The 21779-nt window shown below is 43.3% G+C and overlaps 1 protein-coding gene across 1 annotated transcript in view; it reads right to left on the bottom strand.

Moving 5' to 3' along the window:
- Positions 1-21779, bottom strand: part of ofcc1 (orofacial cleft 1 candidate 1) — a 74346-nt gene that overhangs the window by 29517 nt on the left and 23050 nt on the right. The window contains exons 13-17 of the mRNA XM_062559365.1: positions 19157-19305; positions 18842-18956; positions 17293-17623; positions 11870-11961; positions 9931-10085 (exon numbers count right to left, since the gene is read on the bottom strand). Coding sequence (XP_062415349.1) covers positions 9931-10085; positions 11870-11961; positions 17293-17623; positions 18842-18956; positions 19157-19305 — 842 coding nt within the window. The remainder of the gene's footprint in view (positions 1-9930; positions 10086-11869; positions 11962-17292; positions 17624-18841; positions 18957-19156; positions 19306-21779) is intronic.

Here is a 21779-nt window from a genome sequence, read left to right as displayed (position 1 = left end):
TCAAATCATTAACACAAGCACACACAAACAGATAGGAATCCCTTCCAGCGGTGCTCGGCTTCCCTCAGCACCTCTGCCTCCTTTGTGCCGCCCTTTGTCAGGCCTGCTCAACTATTCCCTTTCAAATACAGGGCACAGATGGAACGGCGGAGAGGAGACGAGAGAGAGAGATATTCAAAATATGTTACAATGGGCTGGTAACCTCCTAGCATAAAACACTCCATACAGAGCACGTGTAACCCTGTGCAGTGTCTGTGTGTATAGCAAATGAGTGCACAAAGTGCATTGAAATCAATTGATTAGTCTGAACACAAGCAGCCGCTGATGAGCCAAATTGTCTGGCTGTCAGTGATTAGATGGAGGCTAAAGTGGGCGTGTCCAGCAGAGCTACGGTTAGCATCTCAGAGTGTGACTTTAGGCCAATGCCTTTGGACATCCCTGTGCCTCTCCATCGTGTCCCAGAGCACAGTAGGAATTCACTTTGTAGTGTGTATCTAGGGAAAATGGTACACTGCCTGAAGACGAAAAACAAGAAGAAAAAAAAAAACAGAATCAATTGTATACCCCCCCGCCCCACCCACCCAAATAATTAGGCTAGACTTACATCCAGATGCATCGCTTGTGTTGCTGCTGAAATAAGAACTGTCACACAGCTGCATTTAAAACAAAAGAGATCATCTTCCCTGTTCGCTGTGAGGTGGCTGCACTCTCTGAAGTGTTAAACTATTTGAAGTTATCGAGTTCCTTGGTGGATGCACGACGGTGAAGCACACAGTACGCGTGGGAGAACTCAGGATTCATTCAGAAAACGCTCAGTCAACAGTTTGGGGCTGCTAAATATTCATAGCTCGGCTGAAATAAACTCAGAGAGGATAAACATCTGGCACAAAAGTCAGTTACCGGTGGAGATTTGAAAGTACAGCATGTGTTCCCACTGGATGTACAGTGTCGATTTCCCGTGTGAGGTCAGCGAGTTGCAGTTCATTCAAGATAATGTATGCAGCAGGGATGTAGGAAGAAGTCGTGACATCTATTGCCTTTTCATTACATGTAAATAAAATCATCTGAAGGTCTCGTTTACAGTTTTTTTTTTTTACTTAACCCCAGTATTAATGTTTATTAATGCTTATTCAGTATGTGGTGAAAGGTGAAAGAGTTAGCTGTTAAATAATCTATATGTGTTGATCCCTTCCTCCATAAGGATGAATGACACCGGCACTAAAGACAACTTTGAATTCACTACCCTAAATATAAAGATAAAGAAGCCATTTCAAACTGCAACATGTCGGCTTTGAGGTCACGGTAACAAAATGAAGTTGCGCTGCGACTTTATTCTGGTGTCAAGTGTGTGTTTGGACACGATTTTGAGAAGTGACGCAAACCAAAAGATTATGATGTTCAAGCAGAAGCGTGTCCCATCCTCTCTATTATACATCTTGACAAAGGCGCTTCCATTCGGTTCCAAGCTTTGTCACGACTGGCCTCCCTGCTCGGTGGGTATAAAACTGCTTTCTGCACGTCCTCCAGAGTGGAATTACAGAGTAGACAAAAAAGCAGCGTATCACAGAAACAGACAAGATGCTTCCCTGTCAAGTGACATTAAAGGAAAACAGCAAATACAACCTGACGCCCATCTTTCATATAATGAAGATATTGACGATGCATGAAAGGGGGATATTTTTAGCCGTCTTCACGTAGCGGAGCCTCTTCCAAAGGAAACCGGTAACATGACGTGAAATCTGTTATCACCCCTGAATTGATTTCATGAAGGCACCTCCAATTACAAAAAGTACAATACAGAAAGAAGAGGGACCGGCGAGGAAGGGGGTGGAGGAGTGGGCTTTTTTTATCTTGCAGGAACGATGGATGTTTCGCAGCTTGTCCCTAAACGCCCAGAGATGAGACGAACTGTTTCAAACGGGCATGCGCTGGCACATAATGCTGCGTTTCAATTGTAGTACATGACACGTGGAAATGTGGGCCAGAAGATGTTCCCTCATTATCTCAGTCTTGATATGTTTGTTGTTCCTTCCAATGTCGTCAGAGAGGACGCCGCAAAACGACTCACCGTTCTACCTTAAACCTCGCCACAGAGTGCCAAAGGCTGTAAATCACGCGTAACTGGCAGATATCTGTCAACCATCGGAGCACAAATAGTATCCCGGACTGGTGTTGTGCACAGTGACAACAAATGGGAGCTGTAGCTTTAAAAATAGCACAAAGTGAGTGGCAAATACAGACATGGAGTAATGAGAGATGAAGAAGGGGGGGGGGGGGGGTACAGATGTATGCTGAAGAGGCTTCAGGGCCGAGGAGAACGAAGGTTACCCTCAGAAACCTTTTGCATTTCACTGATGGCTTAAACCCTCCAGTCTAAGGCCACTTAAAGTATTGGACTTATCCCTTTATTGTGAGGATTAAGCTATTTTCTGTCACTTTTTTGGGGGGGCCACCGGCATTGTTTATAAAAACACTAAAACCACAAATCTTTCCCCACATAATCAAGGAATTATTTTGCTTTCGGGGGAAACAGAGAAAGAAAAAAATAAGTGTGAAAATAGACTTAAAAGATTGACGGATAATGGGATTGTTTTCTCAGTGGCCCAGATGCACGAGTGTTTTGGTGATTATGGAAGTGTGATTATCTTAGGTGACAAGAGATAGAACTGAAGATACTACATCTTTGTTCATGTTTCACTTTTGAAAAATACTAATAATACCTTTACTTCAGATTGTGACAGTATCAATTCTCCTTCCCTGGGGGGTTACACAACACATCTCATTTCTGAGGTGTCCTTGAAAAAGAATATAAATCATCAGAATATTAATATGCAACCTGTAAACAAGCAACAGACTAACAGAACACAGAGGGTAGTTTATAACTGTAATATGTAAAATAGCCAAAAGATCAATATATTGAAAATTGGCTTTAGCAACAGCCCCAAATCCAACATTACAGCTTTGGTCAGTGACAGTGATCTGCATTGTACTGATTGCCCCTTTGCAGCTACCTTTATGTTGCTTGTACATGAACAAATGCACACTATTGCTGCCAATCTGTTAAGTTCATAAATCATGTACAGATGCTACAGTAAATCCCACAGTAGAAACCACCTATTTATTGCATCTACGCAAAAGCACATAAGCTTACGTAATGATTGGCATGTTAGCAGGGTGTTGCGCACAGGTGGGGGCAAATATAAAACAGGAAGCTATATAACTTCATAAAATGGAAATAACAAAGAAACCGCTCCCACAAGATTTATTAAATGATAATCATTGGTTGCAAAGCTGTTGTTGTTTTCCAAAGAACCTTGAGTGGGTGTGTGCATTAAAAAGGAGTTGCACGATATGCAGTATATGCCTACTTTAGATAATTGAGTTATTTTTCTATCATCTTGTGAGAAGTTTTATTTATACTGAAGTAACTTTTTGCCTTCTGCCCCTCTCTGTTATTTTGAATTGTTCCAACGTTTAGCTTTATGAACGAAGCTTTTACAAGAGACCCTAGCAAAGCAATAACACATAAATGAGTTTCATTGACTAAATTGGACCACAGTGGCAGGTATTTGTGTGTAGTCAAAGGAGAATGATGGAATAGTGACTCAGCTGCAGAACTCAGAGTCCACCATTATGTAATTAAAACAGTATAATACTGCACCACCAAATTATCTGAATTATTTGCAGCTGACAGGGAGTGGAGAAGAGAATATTCAGAAGCAGTGGAAAAAGAAACATTCCACTAAATTAGGAATTTATGTTCGACTAATAGTTGGCTGCTCATTTTTACAATGCGAGGGAGGTTCTGACATGCGAGCAAGCATGTTTTGGACGAAGGAAAAGTCTGTTGATGACATCCAACGCTGGCACGGAATCTTAAACTTGTAAACCTGTTGCATTGATAATTTGTTCCCTTTTACTGTGAAACTAAGCGGACTGGAACAAATCTTTCACACGGCCATGCTGAAGGTATAATGTGGAGCATTTTATGTGGGCACTGACCATCAATGATCCAATGATCTATGTCTCATTGAATAATTGCTACTATTTGCTTTTTGAGCAATAGTTTGGCACGCTATCATTTCAACCATTACTTCAACCATTTGTTCAAAGCAAAGATAAGACAGGAAGTCCTGTATCGAGACGTAGTCAAATACCCCCCCGTGATTTATCCTTTTAAATAGATTCCAAAAATGTGTGAATACAGAGGAAAGGAAGACATTGCTACCATTCAGCAGGGTCGCTGTCTCCAGTCCAATACACTCCTAACCACGTTTAATAGCACACCCATTGATTCTTCATTCTGTTTTGTATTAAGATATTTTGTTCAAAAACATCTGGCGCTTAAGCAGCTAGCGTAATACGACAAATACGATGAGCGATAATCCAGTTGTGCAAGTTGCGCACCAGCCAAACAAATCCCTCCTGCAAGAATGTGTTTTGGCCTCCTCACACACCTTGGAATAGTTTCAGTGTACATGGAGTAGCCGTTTCAGCCCCACGCAACATGTGGCGTTTTTATGGAGAACCTGATTTAGGGGATTAAAACATGGAAATGGCAGGTCCCTTGGGACGCCGTTAACTAGGGTGCAAACATTTCAAATGCAGATGCACCTGGGATCAACAATCACACAGGTCCGTTACACACACACAGCTACTCCAGGGCCAGCGTTTTTTTGTTGTTGCAGTAGGAAAATACTCAAAACATGGTGTTGGTAGATGAAATGATCACTGTGGGACGAATAAATAATGTCCTAAGGTGATCCATTCGTTCATCAGCGGGTGAGAGACACACACACACACACACACCAAAGAGTGCCGCGGAGGCTGAGTGCGGGCCTCCAGAGAGTTGCATCAGTATTTAAATAGCTTCCACTTCTCTGACCTTGCCTCATAACTGCAGGACATTGTCACCAGAGAGATAGAGACGGAGAGAGAATGAGGAGAGGATGACAATGCAAAGACGGAGTAAATTAGAGGCAGAGCAAGAGAGGTGGGAAACTATCCACGGACGGAGCAATTAAGTGGTTGATGGACAAAAAAAAAAAAAAAAAAAAGTTGTTCCTTGCAAAGACATGACTTGAAAATGCCACCGATTATCAGATAGGAATGTAGCCGTCATCTGTGTCTATGCAGGATGAAATTAAACCTGACGGCTGGGAAAACACCACAAATGGGCCATATGTCTGTGCCGGGCAGTGTGCTTTTAACAGACTCACTCTTGCGTCATACATGTGTGCCCCACAACAAATAAAGTTTGTGACGTGAAGTGCAAACTTTTTACTGTGGTGTTTTAATCCAGCATGCTCTGGTTCTAAACTGGCAATGGCTAAAGAAGTCGCTGATGATATCAAGCTCATACACACACAAATATTAGAATCAAATTGTCAGTTTTATTATTAGAGCTGCCAGTCAGCAATGTATTCCTAAAAGTTCATATTTATTTGCACAGGGCCGAGTGCATTAGCCCATGTTAGCACACACTGCATTAGCTTACATGTGATTTGCGTGCACGGATCCGCTTTTAAGATCTTGTTTGTTGACTTTTGAAAACCTTTTTTAGATGTTTATGTCAGACTCGGGCACCAGTGATTACAGATGAAAAAGAAGAGCGTGAGGAAAGTGTCACCTCTGGTCTACCACTCTCTCTTTCACACACACAAACAATCATCCACACATCGCAAGTAATCACTCAAATCTCCTACGCACACACACACACTTTCTCTCACGTGTCTGTGGGAAAGGCATGCATTTGACCCAGACCACCAATGGGACTAGAGTCCCCTCTGACTGACGGCCACATCACTGCAGATTAACCAATCATGTTGCAACATCAGCTGGTCGTAGAGCTGACAGTTGTGTTTTCCATAAAGGAAGCAACACGTAGCTTGTGTGTGTGTGTGTGTGTGTGACCCAGGGCGCGTCTGGCTGCAGAAAACCCTAACATGTGCACTCGGGCCGTGGTAGCCAGGGGCTTTCTCCTTTCACACATGCACGCACGCATGCACGCACGCATTCCTGCCCCCTTCCAGCTCAGGAAAGCCTTGGAGACCCAGGGGTGAAACGCACGGCCATCTCCACCCACCTCTCCTACCAGCATTACATCAGAATTGATTGACCCTTGCACTGAGTTGTGATCTGAAGCTGCAGTACGCAGCCAGATTGACAGCCTGGAACTAGCTGTTGTTTCAGGTGGTCCTCTCTCTCTCTTGCTCTGTCTGTTCCTGGAGGCCAATCTCGCTCTCCCGCCACGATTGGTAAACGGCTCTTCTTTAGAAAAGGAGGGACACCGCAGGGGGCATGTTATCAATGTCCTCCGCGCACGATAGCGCCGAGCTGAGCAGCCGTGAACAATATAACCGCAGACCTCGCTGCGAACCTTACACTGGAGCACGTACGGCATGCAGACTCAAACAGATGGAGGGCGCGGGAAGAGAGCGACAGAGACACTCAGTGACTGAGCGCTCCGATAGGCTCGGTCGGGGGAAACGGGCGGAGAGGATTGTTGGTCCCCAACGAGCCGAGCTAACTGGGGGGAAATTAGGTCAGTGTGTTCCCTCTGACTACACAACAAGAACAGGCTGTGCAAGTGCGTGCGTGTTTTGCCGATGCACCTACAGCGCCTTACTGCACCGCTATGGTGACATACTGTTCAGGTCTGTGTGTGTGTGCGTGCGTGTGTGGGTGTAATTGTGGGCTGCTGCCTGCCACACGTGGGCCTGTAATTTAATGTGCTACCAAATATCCAGATATTAATGCAGGGGATAATTATCTCAAGAATATACAGAATATGAAGGGAACAAATTAATAAAGTTTAAGTGACATTTACCCCCAAATGGCTACAGTCTTATGGAATAAAAGTTTCTGGGACAGATGGATCTAGTTCTGCAGTCATTTGGCCTCCGGAGGATGTGGATGCTCTTTTTTTATTCTACGTCGCATCCATCCTTGTCTTTACTCTTTACTACACTTTCTCTCCCAATGTCTGCTGATCAGGACAAGTCACACATACTATAATTGATATGAGATTTGGGAGGTATATTTCAATGTAATTAGAACCTTGATAATTGGACTAATTAGATCTAATTGCTGTGTGAGAATGACTTTGATTAAAACAGGTTTCTCTCCTCAAAACCAGAGAAAAAAAAGAAATAGGTGGGTGACATTGGTGAGACACAAAGTTAATTGGCAATAATCATGGATGCAATCTATATCAAACTTTGTACAGTGACTAACAGGAACAATACTTTTTCTTAAAAACAACAAGTGATAAGGGATTGTATGGGTCGGTTAAAATCAGTTAAAAAAATTAAAACATGTTAAGCTATCAATGCTAACCAGTTTGCTGGGTACAGTTAGTGTAAAGTACTTCTAAAGTACCCCAAGGTGTGCAATTCATTTAGTCATGGTATGTTTACCTTTTGAGAAGTTTTTGCCACGGTATCCATAAGCATCAAATTGGGCCTATCGAATTACACCAGCTGTATTGAATCAGGTGCTTTTATTTTGTGCCGCGCTATTTGGTGAGAAAAAAGGTGGTTAAGATTACATTTGTTGACATCAAAAAGGATGGAAGGGCGGCAGGAGCCTTTAATGCATGTTCAAGCAGATAGCAGCAGGAGAGGAGAAATCATTCTTTTTTTTTTAGTATCTGTTTTTAATTTGACCAGAATCGACTTCCATTGTCAATACCTGCAGTGAAAGGTTGGTTAGTTTGTCTTTGTAAATTGTAATGTATGTTTCACGCTTTTATTTTGTGGGATGGGAGTGGGGGGTGGTTATTGATGTGCTTCAACCAGGATCATAATCATCACTAATTTCAAAAATTCAAAGAGAAGCTGAAGCCCCACTGAAACCAAAGCTTTAAATCATGGATAAAACTAAGTCTTATTTTATCTATAACAAGGAAAAAAGGCATTTATGAAACATGAACATTAATACAACATGACTGACTTTATAATCAGTCATTTCATGCAGATGAACAGTTAGTTGCCAAACATTTTTTTTTCTTTTCAGACAGCATTCTTGAACTTTAATGAAGTTAATGTTTTTTTTAAGTTATGTTTAATGCAGTGACAATGGGAGGTGTAGGCGATAATGTAGAACACACTTTATTTAAATACATTTCTCTACATTTATTCCACTTGGGGAATAAAGTGCTCCGGACTGTGACGTTCTGGATGCTTTGCGTTAAATATTTTGTGTGATTCTCAGACTATCCAAAAAAACTCAATTTCACTGTCACAAAGTGTTTCCTTAATATTGCATGAGCATCCGATTCGCTCATTTGTACTGTGACGCCGTGTGAAAGATTTCAATGAGCTCAATCTCTTGTGGCTCAATAGATGGCAGTAATATCCCTCAATCACTCTGGTGTGAATCCTGATCCCACATGAAACACAGACAGACATTCCTGTGCTCACATACTGCATGCAGACACAGTCAAGACACGATGTACACACACACACACTCGCACAAACGCATATGAACACACACACGCAGATACAAACATAGCAGTGCCAGAGGAGATGCAGATGACATCATTACGGCAAATAAAATAAAAAACCAAACAGTAAAAAGTTCCTTTGGTCTGCGTCTCTGAGTCCTCAGGTGATGTGGAGAATCCCAGAAGAAGTCAAACAGCACAGTGGGAGAGCCAGGTGAGGGTGTGACTTTGAGACTGCGGCGTCTTTAACTTCACTGTGAAAGCCCAGACTGGCACTGTGTATTTCTATTGTCGTGATTAGGCGAGGGCAAAAAAAAAAACGCAGCCCACAGCTCAGAGATACCGTAATGTGTGCGCTTGTAAAGATAAAATCAATAGCAGCAGCACCTTCACGGGGCACCAGGGAACCGCCGGGGCTCCGACTCAATACGATCCGTACCTATAACTGACGCAAATGTCTCATCTCGCCGAGCGACTGCTCAGAGGTAAAAAAAAAAAAAAAGTGGCACTATGAATAATCGTGAAAACCATTTAATTGTGTCCCTTTGTGTGCAGCCTGCCTGGGTTTCTGTGTTCGTTTTGTATTCACTCTCCCTCAAGATAGTCCCTGTGTCGTCATTTGTTGGCAGGATACACTGGTAATCATTTGAATTCCCCCAGTATGTGCAGAAGATGTCAGGGAGTAGTCTCTGATCTTGTTTAATATGTGACCAGCAGCTATAAATTACCAACTGTGAGGAATGAGGAAACATGGATACTTTTAAATCTCCAGGGAGAGCTCGCTTTCTTTCTCCCCCCCCCCCCGTATAGTAGTGTGTGCGGTAATCCCCTCCCCTTAATTTAGTTGATGTTCAAATAAAAACAAATACCTATGAATTTTCTGTTGAAACAAGCAATTTTGCTTTTAGCCTTTTTTGATGCTTTATTTGCGTTGGTGCACCTTGTTGCTTCTAACATGTTTGGCCGAGGTGCTTGAACTGGTTTTCTTTTATTTTTCGATATTTAATACATTCCCGTTTTTTCTCATTAAATTAAATGCTGTAAGCTACGGCAAAAACACATTTTCCCAAACTTCCTTTGTTGCATTTTGTAGTGCAGAGGAAACAAATAAGCCACGTAGTGATGTAACAGGTTTGGTTTGTACTCTTGCTACAAACCAAGCTGGTGGCAATGAGACAGATTTCATTTGGTTTCAAAATCTGTAAAATTCCAAAATGAAAGTTATTTTTTTGTTTGAGTCCGTATTAATTCTGATGTGAAGAGGTATGATCGATCCATGTGAGCTGCTTTCTCACAAAGTTCTCTCGCAATGACGTGATGTGAACAAATGAACGTTTTGCTTTGAAAGAATAAAGCAAATAACAAAGGATGACACAGCTAGTCTAACATTATAGTACGTGTACATGAGGTGTTGTAAGCACATTTGGCTGTCAGCATCCGTCTGGTTGATGCCGTGCTCGTGATAGCTGAGTGGTGCGACTTACTTCAGGGAGAATGTAAACTCCCCCATCTCCTCCTTGGAGAGGTTCTCCGTTGAAGGCTGCATCTTCTGTTTTTCCGCTTGCAGAGGCGGTGCACCGCCGCCGCCACCGCCACTCACGCTGGGGCCGCGGCTATTTGTCTTCTTGATTGGCTTCTTCTGTGAGGAGCAGAAGTCGGGGGGGGGGGAGAACGCATGCGGATGTCATTTGTAATCAAATCAGGAAACAGGCCTCTGAATTTATCTTGGGGGATGCAGACGGTGACAGTGACAGTGTGCGCGGCACTTTGGAGCCTCTCCTATATCTCCACCCCACCTCAATTGACACGAGACGCGAACGGCGGCGAAATCGCATACGGTGCGTCATCATTCATGTTGAGTTCGTCTGGGAAGCGGGTGCGCGGTGACGGTGGCGTTAAATATGTCATGTTTGAGCAGCTGGCACTGGGTTCTCTGCCACGCAAGTCATTTACCTTCATCGTCATAAACACAGTCGAATGGAGTTAGGAAGTAGGGTTTTAAATATTTCACCGAGGTACTTGGGAGCAGATATTATTTGTTGAGCCGCCAACATGTTAACGGCTTGCTTTGCCTGGCCCTGTCAGCCCTGCCTGGGTTGCCCTTGGGTGGGCTTAGTGCCTTTCTGCTTGAAGTTGTGAAATACTCACTGATGTATGTTAATGAGAACCACAGATGGAATAAGCAACCTCGCTCTCTCTTCCGCCCATGTCTCACTCCGCCTATCTCAATTTTTTTCGTCTTTTTCCCTCCCTATGTCTGTCTCTCTCACTCTCTCTCTCTCTCTCTCTCTCTCTCTGAGATGAACAGGGCCCAGGAAGTAGTAAATGGGCAGGGCCCCATAAAAGCTCCATCCGTTTTCATAGGGCAATCTTTGCCAAAGCAAGCTTGGATTCCAGAGTGATGATCACAATAAAAAACGGTGGAAAGGAGCGGAAAAGAAAGCACGGGGAGAAGAAAAAAAATGCAGGAGATATATAAACCACAATGTTCTCCAGTGTCTCTGCACAATAAATTTAATGCAATACCTTAAGAGCAGATTCCGTATATAGCTGGATTCCTGCCCTGTGGGCAAAGTGGTCGCCTGGAGAAAATTCATTTTAATTAGCCCTGCACTGCAGGTTGAAGGGTTGAAATCTGATCCCCTGCGCTCCCGGGCTGGTGCAGGTTGGAGATCACTCCACTTAATCATTAGACAACTGGGTTCCACACCACGACATTTGACAGAGTTTGCCGGGGTTTTAAAGGCCAAGAGGAGAAGGAAAAAGAAAACACGGTCTACAGAGGCTTACGGAGAAATAAAACCTCATATCAACAAACTCATTTATTTAACCGGTCATCACTGATTAATGGTGGTCCAGAGAGCCTTTTGTATTTAAGTTAGTAAGAATAAAGACTCGGAGGGATAGAGGCTCTGGCGAACATACTGTTCATATATGTGTGTGTGTGTGGAAGACGGTGGTTGATGTCGTTCATATGCTCCTCACTGACAACAAAAGGGCGCGGATGAGGCACAATGAAGGGGCGGACCAGGAGGGAGCAATGCCACATCAGCACACGGGGTCATTTCGCAATTACCACTTCAAAGTACGACAGGTAACATGCAGGCTTTGATTAATTTAGCTTAAGTCCTCTGCAGCACAAGAAGAGGCGTGTTAAGAGCGGTTTGGAGAAAGGAAGAGAAAAAAAAAGAGGTCTGGTTGGCGTTGCTGATTTCACAGAATTTGAGCTGCTTTGGCTTGTCAAGCACATCAAAACTGTCTTTGAAGGTTGAAAAATACCTGTTAGTGTGAAATGTATTTTGACAAATCTCAGATAATAAGCCGGGGAGGTGTGTTTTTAGGGGTGCAGAGGGAGAAGGGGAAAGCGAAGAGAGGGTGATCATTGAAGGGGAGGGAACACTTTCCCTTGAATGCCAATGTTACCTTGTAGTGAGTCCCGCCCTCTGCTTTCTCCCTGCATGGATCACTCTTCTCTCTCGTGTTCCCAGAATTGGCTCCTGAGGAGGAATTCTTCCCTGCAGCCCCAAAAAAGAAAGAAATAATGTGCAGTGTGAAAAAGGATGAAAGGTTCATGTTTGTTTTCTTTTGCAATCCACATCTGGCAATCATAATTAGGATCAAGGGTGGTTGAGTGGTATTTATATTACAAAATCCAAATGATTACGAGTATACACTTGAACTGCAGACAAGATATTCATAAATAAAATGAAAATCGACAATAAAAGCATTCTGAAAAGTACAATTAATTTTGAAGGTAAGGTTTTATTACAAAACAATAATTAAAAATGCATTAAAAATCCAGGTTTGTAATGAGAGTTAAAATAATAGAAATAGAAATAATAACTAAAACTTAAAGTTTTAAAATATGTCTATAGCAGTACCAAGAAAAGGCTTCCTCCTAGTATTTCTGAGCGCACTGGAGATGTAGATTTAGTATTGTGGTGACTCGACTCAACAGAGAAGACTGTTGCATCGTCTCACACAATCAGAGCTGAACCTTCTCAGCCTCAACGCTTTAATGTATGCAATTAGAAATGATAAAAAATCAAAAAAGAAATTAGGTTTGGTTCATTTTACAATTCTTTTCTTTAGCAAATTACTTTTAAAGTATTTTTTCACCCTCTTCTTTCCCTTCTCCCTCGATCCGTCTAACTCTTTTTTTTTCTTTTTTTCAGCTGTAATTTAAATGGTAAGCCGCCAGATGTGTGTCTCATGCTTGAAGAGTTGGAGATCTGCATTATTTAGCATATTAACATTCAGAGAATTTAAAAAAGGGTTCCCGCATTGCCTGGAGGATGTAATTAAGTAAACCTTAGCTTGATACATGTAAAAATCTCACTATGTGAAACTTTTTTTACCCTGTTAAACCAGTCACATCTATATGATGCATATGGAAACCCAGCAATGATACATTTTTTTTATTCCTGCGGGATTAAATATATCAGTGATAATAACTTAAATAAATGCGACACATCAGAAATCCTTCTGACAGCTTAAATGGCAGGAAGAGTCTGCTCACTGCTATTTTTAAGCGAATCTGAAATCAGATTTCATCCTAACACAGATGTAGTTTTTAATTACCACTGCTTTCATGGTAAACATGTGGAGTGCCTACAGTTACAAGGTAATAAGGCTATATTTGGTCTAGTCAAGGGATAAAATAATACATATTTATACTCTGCCATTAGATTACTGTAAACTCACTGTGGTGTCGAAAAGATTCCCCTAATCTCACATCAGTCAAATATTTTTGAATGCGTTGCAATTGTACCTCAATGCGCAGACATATATTTCTACACTTTGTAAAATGACAGCCAATAAAGAATTATCACGTTTGATTAAAAAATCCAAAATATGGGAAAACTATAGTAAATTTGCCAAATCAAATTTTCAAAACATCAAAATCCGCTCACAGTTTACTGCTAATATGTACATTTGAGAAAATAATATGTTTGAACAAAGCATTTGTGTGTTGCAGAGCGAAGCCGGTCACACGTACACACAGACACACACACACACACGCACTGCAATCTATATTAACAACATTAACGGCAAGCCTTGACGCACAGATTTGGACTAAGGTGCATCAGGATGCTCTCTTTGACTGCACAATCACACACACACACACACACACACACACACACACACACACACACACACACACACACACTCATTACACAAGGCCCCACTTGCTGATGCGCAGACGCCGTGGAAGCACAGTGAGCGCGGAGGCAGAATCGACAGCTTCGACAGCTGAGGGCTACGTCTGTGAACTCAGAGTGCTGGAGCTGCCACAACTCCAGCCTCTTCGGGCACTCAAGGCCAACAACAAACTCCTTGTTATCCCCCCGTGCTCTGAGCTGTGTTAAGACCAGCAGACACACACACACACACACTCATCCAGTCCGCTGCATTGACTCACCCACACACAGGAAGGCGTACAAACAAAGATATTAAAATGTAGACACTTGCATACATGCGCAAAACATTTTCCAAGGTAGAAATACAAATGAGTGCACCTCACAACTGCATAACTCAACGCACCTCTTTCCTCTCTCGCTCACACACAAAAGCAGGCTGAGGAAAGAGAAAAGCCCGAGGGCCGTGAGACCGTCGAGAGCTCGCCGCTGTGCTGCCGCTGTGCAATGCAAACAGGCCGCGATGCTGGTTCTCACCCGGGCCGGTAATTGCCTGTCGACTGGTTCCAAAGCCGGAGCGGGATCGGAGGTCAGTGACTCAAGGATTACCCCCGAGTCCACGTCCGGATCTCGCGTTGAGGTTGCTATGATACGGCGAGGACTGGATGTCGCTTCATACAACAGTTTCATTTCTTGTCCACAGCAGTGTGAAGGCTATAACAGACGCTCGATGTATACTATCATGTACAAAAACACGGTTTTCGAGACTCCTTCACTCTCACTGGTGAGGTAATTTGCTCTTGAAAGTCAAACCTGCCTTGACCATGTTCAGCTGGATATTTTTAGTGTGTCACCTTTGTTTGTCCCACATGCTCTGGATTTGCTCCCCACATGTAAACCTTTATGTTTTTTTACCGTACCCACTGTGAGGGTTTACATGAGTATCTCTGCAAACGGGATTCATCGCTCTAATCCCTCGACATTGCTGAATTAATCGGCGGGATGCAGAGTGCAACTGAGACATTGTGACGTCACGTTGTGGCTTCAAACTCTGATCAGAGGGGCCGGGCCAGGAGGGGTGCGTATCCAGAATGTGCAGGGCAGTGCTCCAAAGAGGATATGAGATGAGGAGTCTTGGAACAGAGGCAGGGAGAAGTGGCAGAATTGCAGTTAAGGCAGAATCCTCGGCGTGCTCAGTGATTCACTAAAAGCAGTCGTGAAACCAGAAGCTAATCTAATTGGGTTCAAACAAACCCAAAGTAACTGGATCGTTCAGCTGGTGTGAAAGATCACTTAACCCAGTGTGCCTCTAGTTTATTGCTACGTAAAACACCAAAAACACTCCATTGTGCTTCAAGTCTACGGAGGAAAATTAGGATAAACAGCACTGAAGCAGAAAAGTAATCTTCAGATTTCTTCCCTGTCATTTTTTCAAAGATCCTGGATTGGGATGTCAGGTTTGTTTCTGTAATAGACACCTCACCACACACTGATTTTTCAACTGGGATTAATTAACTCAAGGCCTCAGGAATATAAACTTCCAGTTTCACTGTCAAGCTCTGCTGTGTGTACATTTTCAAGTGACAAGAGGTCTCCAAATACTTGTCCCGATTCTGAGACAAACGGGTAATGAGGAAAATCCAGGCGTCACGCGAGCGGAGCAAGCGATCTCCACACGGCACGCCAGACACGGAGAGGCGCGATAGGGGAAGGAAATCTGTCTGAAACCCCCAGACTTGACTCAGGACTGAGGAAGGAGGTAATTTGTTCTTCTTCTCCTCGCTGAATTGGATTTCCATTTTTTTCGGGGGAGGTTAAAGTTGTCCCTCCGATCGCTCTCTTCAACCTTGACGTAATCTCCCCATCTGAAGGCCATAATTCGCTCCAGAGGTAATGCAAAATGAACAGATCTGTATGCAAACGAGGCGCAAACGTCGGGTCGGCTTAGGGATCGGTGTGGATGAGGTGTTGTGCAGGACACCTTTTGATCCGTTATTTCACTTACGGATCGGGTTCACTTCCCAGGCAACCTCCTCAGCTAGCTTGCCAGAATATGTGTGTGTGTGTATGTGCGCTGAAGTCTGTGTCTGAGCCAAAGTACGCAGCCGTGTTTGGTGAAGAGACCTGGTACCTTTTGCCTCGTGTGGCAGAACATAAATCTCTCACAGTGAGTGCGTCCCACGTCTCTCTCTCTCTTTGTAGACAGGCAGCCGATTCGTTGGGGACACTTCCCTTGTGGGCGTTAGGATCTCTGTGGGGGGTCACAGGTCAGTAGACGGAGGAAGCGACAAGCTGTGAAATGTAAAAGACCAATTTCTTCCACATGTTTCAGTGCTGGGAGAACGCTGCCAAGCTGTCAGCCGGCATCACGTTTAAAATGGGCCAGGGTGCTACCCAGCAGACCTGTCACAACTCATTTGTAATTAAAAAGCCTGTGTGATGTTTAAAGCAGAGCACCCCAGAAACTTTTGAGAACTGTTAAATAAAGATGAGCTGTGCGTGCAAAAAAAAGAAAGAAAAGGAAACGAAAAAAGGGGGATGTATTAATAACAAAAGAGGCTTGCCAGTTGCCTTTGTAGTAGATCAATACCAAGTGAGCCTGGATTTGATTTGTGGCAAAGGCCAGGATGTTGGATTACTTACTAGGTGGGAAATGAGAATAGTTTGTTTTTGAAAATGAGGAAGTGGACTCTCACTGCTATTAACAGAGGTCGTTAGTCACCTCTAGATGTGGTTACAATTGGGGCATGACCTCGCCTAGGACACCAGATAAGCAGGGCAACCACATCAGACCAGTTCGTCGGTGGATCTGATGGACGTCATGTGCGTGTGCAAAGAGAAGCAAAATAGCGCCAGTTCGTCACAAAAAAATTGAAACATAATCATATTCACACCTGGGTGTGTAAGTCTGTAGGACGAAATGACAGCACCCGGAGGAGGGGACATGCACGCTTCCCACAGAGAGGCAGAACTAACCACAGATAGAAGAGTCAGTCACTCCAGCCGTCTGCTATCTGAAATCATTTTCACGATGGATAAGGGGATGTTGAGCTTAGAATATTTTGCAATAATCTTTTCAAAAGATAATTTGTTAAAGCCAGAGCATTGATTGACGTATTCGTGAACACAAAATAATATAACTTTGTGTGTACCAGGTCTTTGTTTAGTTTAGCTTAGTTAGACAGCAAATCGATACAAATTCTGCATACATGTAATACTCAAGTGACGGATATTTTTAATAATGTCCTCATCCAACATATAACGGCTAAAGGAAAGTGCCAACCGCTCATTGAAAAAACTTGTTTATATAATTTATAATTTTTTTAATTTATTTTAGTGGTCTATATACTTCCTGCTAAGGAGGTTTTTTTATTTACTGGTGGTTATATTATAAAATGCTTTATTGGAATACGTTTGAAGTCTCGTAAATCAGTGTTGTGCACGCTGCTCAAACATTTGCCTTGACTCGTACTAATCTGTTGGATTTTTGCATTTCATCTAACTAAGAAAACAACCTCTGTTTGATTTACCTCCCATCTGTCAAACCTGGCCCAGTGTGTGTATAGCCAACCCAACCCTCCCCTCGAGCGAACTGCGGTGAGTGAGTGAGGCCTGCCACTCTTCCCATCCCAGCGCTTGTGACATTACGGTGACATTTCATCCCCACTGTGGCATTGTCAGGGGGGGGGGTTAACATCAGAACCCTACCTGGCAGAGATGATGAAGAGCTGACACAAGCGGAATCAACTGACAGGTGGAGAGGAGACCCCCCGGCGAGGATGCCCCCCAGCGGGCTCGCCTGCCCCCGCTCCCGAGGGCATGACTGTGGCTGGATCAGAACAGGCTGAGGAGTGAGCCGGCCCTGGGACGGAGGGTGGGACGGTGGGTGGGACGGTAAGTGGGCCTGGAGTGGCGGTCGGCTTCGTGGTTGGTCGTGACGGACCTCCGTTTGGGACGAGACTGGGGGGTGAGGTGAAGGCATCGAAAGGGTGATGCAGCGCTCCGGTCCCCCACAGGTTGGGGAAGGGAGCCTCTTTACCTGAAACATCACAAACATGTAGCGGGGGTCTATCGGTGTGTTTAAGGTTTCAGTTTACAATGAACATTACTAAAACCATTTTAAGTTAACGTCACCAACAGTTATATTTCATATCATTCCAATGAGTCACCATCTTCTTGGTGAAATCAGCATGTGTGTGTCGTTACACTGCAGGTGTTCGACCTCGAACTGCAGACGGTTTGTCATAGTGGGACATAAGACCATGCAATTATTCAATTAAGACCATAAATGTGTCTGGTATAAATATTGCCCATTCTATTGCAAAGATGTAAAAAAAAGAGCTAAATTTTCATCCCCCAGAAATGAATGCAGTGATGATAATGCAGTAATACAAACAGCATGTCACAGTCGCAGGGACGATTAAAGAGAACAACCAAAGCCACAGAGCTTTGTTCTGGCTTTTAATTCAATTAAGATGTTTACTAATCTAATCAATGCATCAGCTCAAATGCATCCGGAATTGCTGGGTAAAGATGTGGTTCTTGTTTTCTCTCTGGGGCCATTTTCCAGTTGCTTTTATCATAGAAAACCCCCAAATCCCACCCTCATCTACCCAGATCCACCAACCTGCCTCACAAATTATAGAGGACGGTCACAGGCAGGGGGGGCACATACATAAACACATGACATACAACCACTCATACCTGCACACAATTATGTATATAACATGAACAAAAACAACAGACATGCACGTGTTTCCTTATCGCGCACACACACACATCACACACACATCACTCCATGATGCTTTCCCTTAATGACTGGATGAACATTAAGAGGGAAAGGAACATTCTCCTGTGCCAATTAAATTAAAAAATAGTCCAAGGACAATGAGAACTTTCAAGCAAAGCCGCATCATTAAACCAAATATGCTTATTTGAAAATAGATCAATATGCTGTGCTAATAGAAATGGCTTACACTTGGTGCTCATAATAACTCCAGCTACTGGATCTTCAAATGGGCTGCTGATGTGTGGGGCCTATTATCTGCTGAATTGATGTCAAAACCAAATGCAGTCATAACATGAACATCAAGTGGGCACACTGGAACAGAGAAGAGTGGAGCATCAATGATTATTATAAGTAAGAGAAAAGGTAGACAGGGTTGCTTCTTTTGTCCACAGATCCTCTTCCCCACCCACACACACACACACACACACACACACACACACACACACACACACACACGCACACGCACACCTGAAAGTACAGGTTGCACAGCCAGTGGTCTAGATCAGAGGAGATGATGGCTTCAATCTTTTTAAACTGGTCCAGTTGTGTGCTCGGCTCCCCCCTGAGCAGAGGTGTTTTGAACCTGGGACAACGACACATAATTGGTAATGGTCGCAGAGAAACAATATGTCGGATGGGTGAGCACTGAAAAAAATAAGTACAATGTCAAGTCACTCCATCTGATGTTTTGCTGAGAGGCAGATTAGTGACCTAAATGATGGTGCATGTATATTCTTCAAAACACAAACTCTTCCAGGTCCAACGGATTCGCCCTTAACGCACCTGCCCTGGACAAGGCCGAGGCTCGGCCCGCAAACGGGGAAGGCCCCCCAAGCCAGGACGGCGCCGATGTGGCTGCTGTCTCCCGGCAGGGAGACCAGTTGGAAGACCAGAACCATAGAGGGGACGACCTCACAGGCTGCAGGTAGGAGCTGCGCACACACAGGGAGCCACAAAGTCGGTTGCAATTCGAGTCAGTGGAACACACACACACAGGCCTTCGGGCGCACGTACTAGCGCACACGACACCACAGCACTAGGTAGGCACTGACGTGCTCACAACCAGGAGGACAAGTTACAAACAGACACTTGAACGGTAACAAACAGGACAGGGAGCCCTCGGGGAGGTACTTAATCTACATCCTAGACTTGAATCCTCTTTTAATTTTGTTTTCCGGTTTCTCTTAACTGCCATTCTTACCCGTCCAACTTAGTAAATAGTAAATTGCCTAAAAGGATATGTTTTAAGGACAGTAAAAAGATCAAACACAGGGTGGGGCAGGGGGGATACATTTACGTTACCGTTGTGTTGTATGTGCTCACAGTTCCATCAATCAAACTGATGATGTTAAGGGTATCTTGCATTAGGCAAAAAGCCTCAGCGGTTAGCAGTCAACGGCAAACATTCTTATTTACCGGGAGAATGGTGGGTTTGTTTAAAAAATGAACTGACAGTGAGGTGTGAGCCACTTCATCCATCACTGGGTGGAAATATTTATCCCTTTATTAGTTGTAATGGGAAACGCACAGGACTTGTTTTAAGACATCAATCACGTATCCCTCCCACCCCGCTGATAGACCTGCTTTTGGTATGCACCTGTGAAATGATGGGTAGTAGTGTCTGACTCAGGACACAAATTTATGGCATAATATCACGCATTATGGATATTGAGGATATTTTATATTATTCATTTGCTGTAAGAAATATGACCTGCATAAATAGTCATTTGTGTGCATGTGCGAGTGTGTAGGAGAAATGCAGTTGTTTGCATATGGGAAGTGTTAATGTGACGTTTGTGAGACTGAATGATTTGCTTCACTGGTTTTCTCACTTTCTGTGTTAGCCAGGGGAGCTGCTAAAAACCATCACAAGTATTTTGTTTAATCGAAAAACAAAATTGTGTTTTCTTATCAGTAGAAAGACAGTACTTTGTTCTCAAAAGACAGGAGGATATAGTATTATTGAGCAGGACGAATCAATTATTTGTCCATCACTAAACCTCGTTATTCCATAACCACAGCATAGGATAAATAATAATAATATATAGTTCTATTCAAAAATATCTCTCAAAACACTTCCCCCGACCATTCAATTACATTTTCTTCCTTAGTTTTCTTGGTCCCCCTTAACATAACATGTGAAATCTATGCATATTCCCATTCGGTGCACAAAGACCGTGGGCCCGACTCCTCTTGTGTGCTCCCACTTGCCATCAAATCCAAGACATCTCCAACTGAACTGCGCTGTTTCTGTCTAAATCCAAACCCAGATGCACAAAGCAAAGGGTGATTGAAAAAAAGAAGGACAGAAAGGGAGGAAAGGAATATAAGCTCCTGGCTTCCTCTTACCATCACTAATTCCTCATTTCCTCTTAGAAGGCACTGCGAGCACTCCTAAAATCACAGGCTACAGTGTGGGCAAGAGGAGGGAGAGAGGGGGAGAGAGAGAGGGGGGGAGAGAAAACATCCAGGCCAATCCTGATAGTTCTGGAATCGTTGATCAGATTTGTCTGAGACGATCAATGGGGACAACAACAACAACAACAACAGGTTTGTCTATAGAGCACAGCCGAGGGTTCGGGTAGGGGAGGAGGTAAGGAAGAGTGACACGAGGCATTTACCATGCCGTACTTAAACCTGTTTTACCTCTGAATCAGATCCCAGGTCCGCTTTCAGTTTATGCCAGTTTTTACCCCGTCCTTTTATGTTCGATGGGAGCTGCAGACAATATTATCGGGATGCTGTGGCTCAGTGAATACGCCCACTTGCACATTGGCAGTGTCCACATGGGCTAAATGCTCTAGCTAAGGCCTTTAGAGTTGCCATCAGAAGACTGAAGAAGCCCTTTTTGAGCCTGTACAAAACTATATGGAATCAGGGAAGGGGGGACTGGATTTTATGGCTTCTGTTTTAAGGTTTCTCTTGTGTATCTCAAGCACTGTTCACACACCATTGATGAACAAACGTCAACAAGGGATTTCTAATCCACTGGTCAATATCAACCATTCAAAATGTATGTGTAGGTTTTTAAATTTAGCACAGCCTCCATAGATGATGTTTTTCCTCATATCAAGAGGTTTAAGAAGGTGGTGGTGCAATGTGCATTGATTTTGGCATGTAATCTGCTGTGTTGTTTCATCACAGGAACCAAATGTGAAAACATGTTTATTCTTGGACCATATACTGGAAATGGTAGTTGAAATATTTTGAATAATAATTTTAGTCAATACTTCCCAAATTTTCCATTTCTTCTTTTATCCACCACAACTGTTTTACAGACGCTCAAATACAGAGAAAGTGAAGTAAATCTTTCACTACATTTGTACATTTTCATTCCAATAAAACATTACTTCCTGATATAAATGAATAATTAATCCGGGGTTTGATTTACATGCATGGATTAAAT

This window comes from Pungitius pungitius, chromosome 19 (assembly GCF_949316345.1).
Source record: "Pungitius pungitius chromosome 19, fPunPun2.1, whole genome shotgun sequence".
In the NCBI taxonomy this organism is placed as follows: domain Eukaryota; kingdom Metazoa; phylum Chordata; class Actinopteri; order Perciformes; family Gasterosteidae; genus Pungitius; species Pungitius pungitius.
The sequence above is the reverse complement of the archived record's forward strand: the minus strand, read 5'-3'. Positions and strand labels throughout refer to the sequence as shown.